General features: G+C 37.4%; 1 protein-coding gene across 1 annotated transcript; it reads right to left on the reverse strand.

Annotated features, from left to right (window-relative positions):
* Window positions 1–11,102: 11,102 nt before the first annotated feature.
* On the reverse strand, window positions 11,103–12,046 carry LOC149109897 (uncharacterized). Its single transcript, XM_089293788.1, has one exon. The coding sequence runs from the start codon at window positions 12,044–12,046 to the stop codon at window positions 11,225–11,227; it is 822 nt and encodes a 273-aa protein (XP_089149914.1). The 3' UTR covers window positions 11,103–11,224.
* Window positions 12,047–12,850: the final 804 nt, after the last annotated feature.

Here is a 12,850-nt window from a genome sequence, read left to right on the forward strand (position 1 = left end):
TATTCTGTGACTGGACGTGACTATTTGATGATTAGATTAGTTCTTGTTGTTTATCGGTGAAATGAAAATTTGCGTTTTCAATAAAACAAAATCGTTCCTCTTCGACTTGTCAGCAGATATTTAACTTTTATATTCCATTTATCTCCAGCAATGAGTTAAAAAAATAGACATCTTTCTTATATTTTCGTGGAAACAAAGGTATCTTGTGAAGTATATATATAATGGTAATTGAACTGAGTGGAGGGCAATTTGGTCTGAAATCATACGCGTGATTTCAAAATCGAACTCGCGCGTAGCGCGAGTTCGATTTGAAATCACAAGTATGATTTCAGACCAAAATTGCACGACATGAAGTTCAATTGCCACTTTATTAGATCCATTTTTAAATCGCACAATTTGATCGCCTTAATTTTTAGACTTTTGGTGTATTGTTCCAGTAGCCGGTTTGTTGAAAAAAAAAAGCGGAACCGGAAACGCCTTTACGTCTCATTTAGTATGCAAAACGATGTCATGTGACGAAAACTCATCCGATTATGACAAAGAAACAAGCGGTTTTGAAGTCAGAAGGAAAATAGTCTGCTTCAGGTATAAAAGTTCAATTCTCGTCGCTTGAATCAATGATGGAAGGTCTTTCTTTCTTCTGTGGTTGAGGCTGAGACTTTTCATTGTCTTTGGAGAAGGAATTTGAAGGTGCATCCTGCGTAATTCTGCGATGGATTTCTTTTGAGTTGTGAAACTCCCTCGAGTGCACGATGCCCAGTGGATGGTACGTTTTTTTTCTTTCATACCGTTTAATGGCATGATTTTAAGGGAGTCCAGCTCGTTATCATCTCCGTTTCTTTTTGTAACCTCGGCGAAGGACTCAATACTCAGGACCTTGTCAAGTTCTTGCGGCGCCATTTGTTTCAAGATATTTCCAAGATGGCGGGACTAACACCAGCTTCGTAAGACGTTCATTCATTCACTGTTTTGTGGAGCGGGGTGTATTTTGACTATGTTTATTCACAGCGACAGAGTTGAGCTCTTTTGTTGCTTCGTTTGAAACTACCAGAAACCTGGAAACATCTATCTTCTTGAGATGGCCCTGAATTTGTTGTTGTGTGGTTTTCGTTTGTTTATGTTTTACTGGACTCGGTATCATACGGATTTTGAGCAGATGTTGAAGAAAAATCGCCAAAATATTCATCAAAATGGACACTGAAAGTTGGAAACTTCCATTAAAGTAGGTGTTCAGCCTGAAGGAGCTGATAATCGTCATTTAGAAACTGTAATTAATTACATTCGTCAAGTTTTTTGGAAAAAAAAACCCACAATAACAACAAAGTTTTGGCAATACTAGTTGCTAAATTCTCCACACAATGGCTTTTTGCCTTTCATTTTCCTGAAATTTTATTCTTTACTTTAAACTAATATTGAAATCTAATTTGTTGTTTTGTTTTACTGTCCCATTCTCAATGGCTGAGAAAAAAATGCGATTTAGAGCAAAAAATAGTGCGATTCGTGAATAAATCGCACCATTGAGAGCCAATCAGATTGCAAGGATAGCCAGTGATTTCAAAATGGATTTAATAAATGAAATAATTCATATTTGAACTGCAGTTGTAGATGAAATTGAAGAATGATCATCGGAGTAAATTTTCCAATTTAAGCTTAAATTGGAAAATTTACTGCCATGATCATTCTTCACTTTCATCTACAACTGCAGTTCAAATATGAATTATCTCATATATCTACTTCACATCATGTCACTCCTCACGGGAAGATATGAACTCAATTAATTGACCTCGCTCCCAATGTGTGGCTTCATAGCTCAGTTGGTAGAGCATCGCACCGGTATCGCGGAAGTCACGTATTCGAATCCCGTTGAAGCCCTGATTTTTTTCATTGCTTAAATTGGAAAATTTACGGCGATGATCATTTTTCACTTTCACAAAGGTATCTTGTTGCATACATTGGCGAGGAAAACAAAAGTATCAAATTACAAACGTTGGCGTGAAAAGTAAAATTGTCACATTTGCTACAAAGTGAACGAAACTCAACATAAAATACCACGATAAATTTAAAACCGTCTTCACAAGCGGTAATTGTAAGTTATCTTTGGGCCTTGAAAGAAAGCACAAACATGAAACACACACACTGCCAAGATTATGACTTATCAAGTTTTTGTCCGCTCATATTTTGCAAAGGAGAAAAGGCTTAGTTGACTACCAAGGGAGAGAACGGCATGGCTGAGGACCTATGTGATTACTGTATCAGAGCCGTAAATTACACTCTGCACTATCTGAGATTGTCTCACAAGTTAGTACTTCAGTTTCCATTTTTTTCGGGGTTTTAATGCTACCTTTTCTTTTGGTCAGTTTGTTCAGAATCGATGTTCGTATACTCAATATGAAGTTATTGGCCTATGCTTATTGCAAATATGGCAAACAAAGATTACCCTTAGGAAATAAGTTAGCTGAACACAAAACTAGCAAAATGTACTTTTAATGATACTCAGTTGCCCAGTCAATATGATTTTCTACTTTTTTAAAGAGGAAAAAAAAAGTGCATTGGAACAAAAAGCGATTACTGACCTTATCAATGGCTGCGGTCACATCTACGACGTAACTAAAGTTTAACTTAAGTAAGTCTCAAGTTACGTGACGTCATACCTAACTGTAGTTAGTGCTTTCGGTCGACTTTGCGGTCACACCACGCAGTTAACTGCGGTTAGTTCTAATTAGCCTATGGATGACGTCAGAATTAAAAGAGGTTGGTGACGGCCCTTATTGTCGATCCGTGAAATGTCAACATGGTTGCGCGACGTCGTCGTCGTACGTACGCGCCCACGAGCAATACCGTCAGCAATTTTCACTATGAGAAAAGCGGTTCACGGGTTTCTATGACTATGAGGCTCCGCTTGGCTGCCCCCCGGACCTCCGGGGCTCCGTTAATAAGACGACAGAGACATGCAGCCTTGGTTTAACAGCAACAACTTTGTAAATGGTTTGAACCCAGGAGTATCAGTAGTTTAGATAGCCTGGTCGTCCGGGTGAGAGTAGTTCTTAAAAGAACTGTTGTTGGTGACTGACGTTTCGACAACCTGAGCGGGTGTCATCTTCACAGAGTTAGAAGAGTTAGTTAGAGTTAGAAGTCTGGTTTAACGTTCACGTTCAACGGACCAGACTCGTAACATCATCGACTGACAAACACTATTCACTTGACTCTGAAGATGACTTCCACTCAGGTTGTCGAAAGTCAGTCACCAACAACAGTTCTTTTAAGAACTACCCTCACCCGGACGATGACACTATGCGAACTAACAACAACTTTATTTGTACTCAGCTAACTATTAATTAAAAGAACAAAAATATGTTAAAATAAAAAGAGTACATGGCTGCCCGAAATAATCTTAATGGACTAATAAGACTTGGCAGCCTCCCTTAGCGATTTAAAGCAATTATTTACCTAGGTCGAATAAGAAGAGAAAATCAGAAAAAGACATGCAAGAGCACACAAAGCACAAACGCAAAGACTAATTATATTTATACATACAGATTGGTTTACAGTGTACATTTTTGATTGAACATTCATTTTATGGTCAATTGACACATGTCAAAACAAAGTATTCGTTGACCGTTATAACGTGACCATATCGCAGGCTCAAGTTTAGAGCTTATCGTGGGCTTTATTAACTTGACCACTCATCAAGTGCTGGTTTTCGATTGCCCTGCGGGCTCATGTTCGTTTTACTTGTTGTCAAGAGGGCTGGGTTGTTCGGAAGCCGGTTAACGTTAACCCAGGATTAAAAGTTAGCTAAAGTATAAATTTTTCTTGTAGACAGTGTTTTCCACTGCTTCTTTTGTGTATGTTGAGATTATTCAAATTCAAAACAGAAGGTAAAAAGATATACAGAAAACGTCACATCAAGAGTTACACAACTTAAGTCAAATTTTTTGGATTATTTTCCAATCTATCAATGCTTTTGTCCTTGTAAGCTTGTTTGCAGTTCTTTTTTCTTTAATTTATATGAACGTAATTATTAGTAATAATTAAGTATTTTTCCGAACTATGACAATGACCCTCTCAACTCCAACTCTCCGGTTGTCGAGCAAAAAAAAAACAAATACACATTTGAGAACAAAGATGCCGAAATTGATTTCAACATTACAAATATTGCTTTTTAATTATGTAGAGATCAAGACTGAAAACAGCAGTGCACAGTGTTATGAGGGAGATACATGTATCTGGATAGTTGGGACCAATATATGTTTATTCATTAAAGAAAGGAATTGCAAGGACTTTGATCTATTCCTTTTATAAACAGATTATATCAAAATCATTGCTTTCCACTTATTGGCGAGATAAAAATGCGACCTTATTCACTACAGTAAAATCTCACACTTTTTATCCGTCGACTATACAGAAAATCCGTGTAAATTAAGACTAAAATAACATATGATTTAGATAAACGTTTATGCAGCAACAGTCCAGAGAAGATCAAGATAAGAGAGTCAATCCTGCATAGAGACCTCATACCCAAGGAAATCTCTCATTTTATATGTTTTAATTTTCAATACACGATTCATGCACATTTTTTGTTTGCGCTCTCAGCCGTCTTTTTGTGCTCGTTTGGCTGTTTATTCCTTTGGCGTTCATTTGGTTTCAGGGAGTTTCATAAGAAAACCGCAGTGGCAATGGCAACATAGTTAATACAGGAAACTGGTTACGAAGCCCGGCAAACATCAAAGGAGTAAACAAAGATGCCAAGATTTATGCTGGAAGTTCCACGACCGGGCACAATCGTTTGTTTTGCGCTCATACACTTCACATGAGTTACGTTACTAAAACGTTTCTATTGGTTAGTTCCTCGGTCAGTAATAAACAACTGTTGTGGTTTGAGCACGGTCAAGGCCAAAAAAGAACATAAAATCATACAACAAAGAACTTTGTCGAGTTTCATAACCATTCCCCTCCATTAACTAGGATAGCAACGAGTACAATAGCTGTCTACAACAACAAAGTGGAATGACAACATTCTGCGTATTCTAGAGAACGTGAAATACGACGGGCAATTAAAAAAAACAATAGGCATTTGACGCTGTCTTACATATTATATTGTAGATATCTCTGAGAATGATAGACAAACTCAATCTAAATATTGCGTAATTGCTAGGTTCAACATGAAGTTGTTTTCAGTCGACGTTGTTCTTGACGTTGCTCTCGTTGTTGCTTAAAGTCCCTTTTGTTGTTTAGGGGGAGCGTCTGTCTGCACTTTCGACACATCTGATTGTTTGGTTGCGCTGTTTTCGGCCTTCGTTTGCTTTGCACTCGTTTGGTTGCTCATTTCTTTACCGTTTATTCAGTATTTTTTTTTTATTGTTTGCACAGGGCAAATGTGTCCTGCGATTAATATTTCGAAATGTATTTAGACTTAGCGAGGGCCAAAGCTCCTTTGGTTCTTTGATCTTTGATATTAAAATATCAAAGAAAACATCCTTGCACTGTTCCATGTTTTCCTTAGCTTTAAAAGGAAGCGAAACATAACCAAGTCCTCCACGAAAACATCCACGCAACGCGCGAGAAACATCCGCAGAAGAACTGGGGACAGTCGTACATGTACCATGTTTCAAAATAACTTAAGGTATAAGGCATATATGATAGATTCACTCTCTTACCTTGATCTTCTCTTGCTACAGTATGATGTCACAATTTGTGCCCCGTGACCCTCCGTTATAGCCACCTCCGTTTAGTTGAACCGAAGTGGATGTAGGCTTTTGAAATAAATTAATAAATTAGGAAACAGTTTTGAGGCCAGTAAAGTGAGTTCGTTTTGATCCATTGGTTAAGCAAACTCATAACTCAAAGGTGGTTCAAGAGAGGGGGGGTAGGTTGAACGGATGGAACTCTAAACTTTTTTTAACACATATATATAATTTAAGAGAAAATGTATCCTCCGTTTGATAGATTTGCAAATATTACAATTAATATAGCCTAAATTGATAGTGAAGTATCACAAGCTGATATTAGAATGTAAAAGGGTACTAGTTCTGCAATGTTACCAAAGACTTTTGTGAAAAAGGCGAAATCTTGCTTTGAAGGCAGGTCAACTGAAACCAAGGCGGTTGCTACTGTAATGTCAAATGATGTGGGGAGAATCACGACATATCAAATGTATCGGCGAGAGATAAATGAAATCATCCTCCCATTCCCTTCATCCCCGATAACTGTTCAAGAGGGACGGGGGGTGGGTGGTGGTTGATGAAATCGTCTTTCGATATTTCAAGGCTTTTTGCCGTTGTTAGACAGTCCTGAACTTGCTCGGCATGAAAATACGTTCTTTATCTCATTAGTAATACTATATATTTCCAACTTCTTCTCCGTCTATCGTAGAGACCTGAGAGGAAATCACATTCAGAATTTACCAGAGGATATCTTCTCCGCTTTGGTGAACTTGGCAGTCCTGTAAGTACATCGATCATCTTTTCTTTTTGTTTAACAATTATTACAACTGGTAGCCTTGCTTTTTTGCAAATGTCTACTCGGATTAGTATTATTTATTATTTTATTATTATTTTAGTAGGAAAACAATCATTTCAAAATAGTTAATTAAGAAATAGAAAACAGCTTATACTTTCCGTTATAGATAACATCAAAATGTGGTCAGAGCATCGGTGACACACTCGGCAATCGCCTCGTGTGCCATTGTTTCTTTTGCTCTTAAAACATTTTCACGTCATTGGTATAATCTACTACTGAAAAGACGGGTGGCAACATGGAGTATATATGGATTTTTACCTTTTTTACGATAACTTTTAACTCTATCACGTGCTAAGCGGCCAATTGTTATAAAAGTACCGACACAGATGACGCGATCATTTGGAGTCTATCGTATTGTTGAGGGTCGAGGGTCGAGGGTAATATATTTTTATGCCGATACATTGTACGGAAATGAGTTCGGGAGCTCTCTGTGGTGTCGCACTAGTTTGCTGAGGATGATATGGTGTACTACAAATAATCAACTCGTGAATTGGCATTTCTTGGCCACTTATACTGTGGCGGTTTTAATAGAAACTCAAATAAAAGTTAATTGTTAACAATGTCCATGGTAATTAAATTGCCATTTTCAGCAAAGGTGGGGCGAAAAAGGCGCCAAAAGCCACAACAATGTGCAGAGCTCGCGAACTGAAAAACAGAGTTATAGTAGAGAAACTAGAATAATATGGACGGATCAGTAACACCGTCGAGTTTTGACAATACCGTAAAATGACAGAATAAGAACATCACAGTAGGCGTAATCTACAGAGCACCGGACTCAGGGATGTTTTCTTGAAAGAATTACTGAAATAACGGAAAAAATAAATCTCGTAAATAAAAAATGCTATCTTCTTGGGGATTTCAACAGCGATTTACTAGGTGTAAATAACTCGGACATACCGGGAGAATTTCTCGACATCATTTATTCATCTTTTTTCAAACCACTAATTGGTAAGCATACCAGAATCACAACAAACACAGCTACACTAATTGATAATATTTTTACCAATGTTTTTGATGGGAAGGCTGCTTGCATTAATGGATTACTTTATGCTGATATATCTGATCATATTCTTATCTTTCATATCCATAAACTAAGTAATGAAAACTTAAAAGAAAGTAAGAAAGTAAAACGTATAAGAAAATATGATAAACATTCTATGGAAAGTTCCATCAACAATTTAGATTGTGCTGATTGGAGAAAAAGTAAAAATAACGAAGATCCTAACATATATTATAATAACTTTATCCAGAAATTTACTGAAATACACAACGACTGTTTCCCAATTAAAAAAGTTAAAATCAAATCCAAAAGTATTAAGTCCTGGGTTACTAAAGGCATACTTAAATCAATTAAAAGAAAGAATTTACTTTATAAATCTTATATTAAGTCTCCTAATATTACAAACAAAAAGAAATTTACTACATATAGAAATAAATTAAATCACCTTTTAAGACTCTCCAAAAAGCATTATATTGACAAGAAAATAAAAGAATCTGAAAACAACATGAAAGAAACATGGAAAATAATAAATTCCCTTCTTAACAAATCTAAAGGTAAAAATAACTATCCAACACATTTTTTAGACAACAATACCAAGGATACAGATTATAACATTATAGCAAATAAGCTTTGCAGATATTTTTCAAACATAGGGTCAAATCTCGCAAAGAAAATCCCTGAAGTGAATGTTAACTATAAATCTTTCTTGTAAGGAAATTGTATCAACAGTTTATTTTTCAAGAACACAACACCAGGCGAAATTGAGTCTATTACAATGAAGCTTAAAAATAAATCAAGTTATGGTTCAGATGAACTAAGTACAGCTCTGGTAAAAAACGTTATTACACTAATTTCTAAACCTTTGAGTGAAATTATAAACTTGTCCATAACAAAAGACATTGCGCCTGACAAAATGAAAATAGCTTAAGTCGTACCGCTTTTTAAATCTGGAGATAATAACATTTACAAAAACTTCAGGCCAGTATCAATCTTACCTTCATTTTCAAAGATTTTAGAGAAAGTTGTATACAAACGACTTATAGATTATTTAACTAAATTTAACATCTTAAACAAAAACCAGTATGGCTTCAGGCAAAAACACTCTACTGCAATGGCAATTTTAGACTTTGTAGAAAAAATACATTTTGCAATTGACAATGGCGAATACTGTATAGGTATCTTTTTAGATCTCGCAAAAGCCTTTGATACAGTTAACCACACAATCCTATTGAACAAACTTGAACATTATGGAATCAGAGGTATTCCACACTTATGGTTTAAGAACTACTTATCTAACAGAAAACAGTATGTACAATTCAAAGGAGTAGACTCAGAAATGTCAGACATAATATGTGGGGTTCCAGAGGGGTCAGTACTTGGGCCACTCCTATTCTTGATATACATCGATGACATAAGTGCTTCCTCAAATGTGTTTTCCTTCACATTATTTGCTGATGACACCAACATATTTTACAAAAATAAAAGTCTAAACCAGTTACTTACAAAAGCAAATGGTGAGTTAACTAAACTTTCTCTATGGTTCAAAGCAAATAAATTATCTTTAAATATTTCTAAAACAACTTACATGTTATTTTTAAACCGAAAAAACATGAATGAGACTATAAATTTAATGATAGACGAGAACATCATTGACAGAGTTAGGGAATGTAAGTTTCTTGGCACAGTTATAGATAAAAAAAACTAACATGAAAACCTCATATTAGCTTGATAACAAGTAAAATATAAAAAAATATTGGAATTATGTTTAAAGTAGGGCAATTTTTAACCAAAGAAACGACAAAAACCCTTATATTACACTCTTGTTTACCCTTACATACACTACTGTAATGTCATATGGGCCAACAATTATCCTACTAGACTATCTAGAATAGTAATACTTCAGAAAAGAGCAGTCAGGGCTATAGCTAAAATTCAGTATAGAGAGATTACAGAAAATTTTACAATAATCAACTTCCAAAAAATTTGTCAGACGTCTTTTCAGCAAATTATCAAATACATACACGACATGCAGATGACTGTCATCTCCCACGTAAATCAACTACACTTGGCCAATACTCCTTGGCCTTTCAAGGTCCAAAAATATGGAAAAGTATAGACATCAAAACACGAAAAATCAAATCTTTCAATATATTAAAGAATAACATAAAAAGATCTATAATAGACAAAGATAGCAGCAGTGGTAAAATACCCCTTTTATAAATTAAGCTTTTGATACTTATTGCTTCGTTGATTATTTCATATTTCGAGTTGTTTCAAGTTTGATAATTATTATCAGTTAGTCGATAAGTGTCCAGTTAGGGATCTATAATTTCAAGCATTTTTTTTTTGCTTTTCTATAGACTCTCTCATCACTTGTTTTGTATCAACAAAATAGTAATATTAGGCGATTTATAGTATATATTGTAATAGGTGATGGAAGCAATAAAGTTGAGCTTATGGCGGCCCATGTCTGACCCACGTTGCCGTCGCGCAATGACGCAAACAGAAAAAGTAATGTGACGACGGAAACCGCAGCAGCCCATCTCTGACCTCAGTTTCCGACATCGCGTATAAACCAAAAATGCAACTAAAATAATTGACGACAGAAAAATGTAGCAGCCCTTGTCTGACCTACAAGGTCGTCAACAATGACTACAGTCTTGATCATAGTACTAAATAATACGTCAGAAATAGTAGCAGCCCATGTCTGACCTACATTTCTAAGACTGAAGAAAAATAGAAAAAGATGTAAAAGTGTTTCGATGGTGCGTGACCTATTGACATGTTTAACTTAATTAGCTTGGAGGCGTTCAGAGCGGATATATATTTTGAAAGCATCAGATTTCCAGCGGCCAAGAGTGCGGATTTGCGCATCTGAGAAACCCTCATCAGCCGCGAGCGAAGCAGTGCCAATTCGAAAGCTCTGGCCCTTGCATCGGCTGGTATCAAGGCCACACAATTGAAAACACCGGGAAAGTTCGGTGTTAAATTGATAGACCGTAATCGGTGTAAGGTTTTGTTGGCAAAATAACGGTCCCGGGAGGGCCGCTCGTGATTTGCAGTATTTTATCAGAGATTTGACGGGGCAAAATGGCAAAGTGTCCTCGCGGTCGATTAAGATTTCAAAGGGTTTCCTGTCTGTATTGTGCTTAAATGCGGTAATGATGATCTTAATCACTTTTGGTTGGCCATTGTTTACCAAAACTTTCAAATCATTAAACTGTAATACGGAATCGGCACGATCCCAACTCTTCGCCGCCAGTTCACCAACACGAAAGAAGCCGTAAAAAGCTAACAGGAACATGGCTGAGTAGAGACAACGTTGAAAGGCCGAAGAAGTGGTGTGTTGGAGAGATTTAATAAGCTCGTGCAACACCGGTCGAGTAATAGGTAAACGAAGGTCAGCCAAACGCTGGCGGCTGACAGCCGTTAACAACTTATGAATCAAAAAACACTTAGTTGGGTCGATATAACCCTTGACCTTGTGGACATAACTTATAGCGGAAAGATAAGAAGTAATCGTAGAAGGCGCGAGTTTCTTAGCGGATAGGTAAGAGATAAAGAGGGCCAATTGGGAAGAAGATAAAGGTAGCTGGGGGGTTGATGGCCCATATTAGAAACGATCATAAAATATCTGAAAAGACCCCCATGCCCTCTGGTACACTTTTTTGCTGCCGGCCGTTAGAGCGGAGCCTAATAAATCTCTCAAATGAGTGACCAACTCTCCGGTAGAAGGTTCGCTGGCACTGGTGTTGGTAATTCGTCTGTCTGTGGCGCTATTACCTCTAAGCTCTCGACCTGAAAGCGAGAGATGTAATCGGCTTGGCTGTTCTGCAGGCCGGGAACATGCCGCGCACGAAATAAAATATTATAGCGAAGACAACTAAGAACCAAGTCACGTAGCAGAACCATGACTAACTTATGCTTAGAGGTCTGCTTATTTATAATATCTACTAGGGCAGCATTATCTGTGAAAAATAGCACGCAGCGATTGGTCATACTAGACCCCCATATGTGGGCAGCTAAAACAATGGGAAAAAGCTCGAGGAAAGTAATGTTGAAACTGTGCCATGCATCCGGAAAGGCATCGCCAAACCAATGCCTACCAAATACCGCACCATAACCTTTAGACGCCGCGGCATCTGTATATAATTCAAGTGCAGAGGAAGTTTCCCAGCGGTCCGACAGAAAAAATGCCCTTCCATTAAAATTATCTAGAAATGTTAACCACATACGGATATCATGTTTAGATTCTCTGTTTAAACGGATGTGGTGATAAGGGCTTGTTAGACCGCTGGTAAGGTCAATTAAGCGGCGTAAAAAAGCGCGGCCCGGGATGACAACAGAACAACAGAAGTTGAACAGGCCAATTAAAGACTTCAGTTCGTGCACAGTGACGGAGCGTTTCTTGTGAAAGTAATGTAGTAAGGTACGACATTTGGTAAGCTTGTCTAACGGCAACCTGGCCTCCTGCCGCACAGAATCGAGCTCTATACCAGCAATCTGTAAAGTGATATTCGGTCCCATTGTTTTGTCCTGGGCAATTGGGACTCCAAGAAAGTTGCACATATCGAGAAACTTATGAAGGTCTTCACCGCATTTAACTCTACTTGGCGCAATAAACAAAAAGTCGTCTAAAATATGCAAAACGGCAGAGACATGTAAGTGTTGCATGGCGAGCCACTCTAAAGAAGAACTGAACTTTTCGAAAATCGCGCAGCTAGACCTTAGTCCCATAGCGAGACAACGATCAAAATAGTATTCATTTGCCCATTTGATACCGAGTAACGGGTAGTCCAACGGGTGAACAGGAATTATACGAAATGCGGACTTAATATCCGTTTTAGCCAAAAAGCAACCCGCACCTAATTTCTTTAAAATATGAATGGCATTACTAATAGTAGCATAATGGACTGATGAACATTCGTCAGCAATGGAATCATTTACAGACGAACCTTTTGGGTGTGATAAATGGTGAATTAATCTAAATTCATTAGGAGCCTTCTTGGGAACTATGCCAATGGGCGAAATACGAAAAATGGGAAAAGGTGGAGCCTTGAAAGGTACCACAACCCTACCAGCTTCCATTTCCTTCATTAATAATTTTGCGGAAACAATTTCCGGATTCTACAGGGCACTTTGCAAATTAGGAGATTCAAAAGAAGATAATTCGCCGATGTGAGAAATTCGAGAACCGTTCCGAAAACCGTCAACTAATAGGGTTTTTACGGCTGGACTATAAACAGCCAATAAATTCTCAAACCGGTCCGCTTTTACGGGCGTGACTGGCTGGCTGTCCAACACTTGGATTAGTAAGTTGTGATCCGGGTT

The sequence above is a fragment of the Orbicella faveolata genome, unplaced genomic scaffold (genome assembly GCF_042242905.1).
Source record: "Orbicella faveolata isolate gen_17 unplaced genomic scaffold, um_ofav_v1 contig_25, whole genome shotgun sequence".
Taxonomy (NCBI): Eukaryota; Metazoa; Cnidaria; class Anthozoa; order Scleractinia; family Merulinidae; genus Orbicella; species Orbicella faveolata.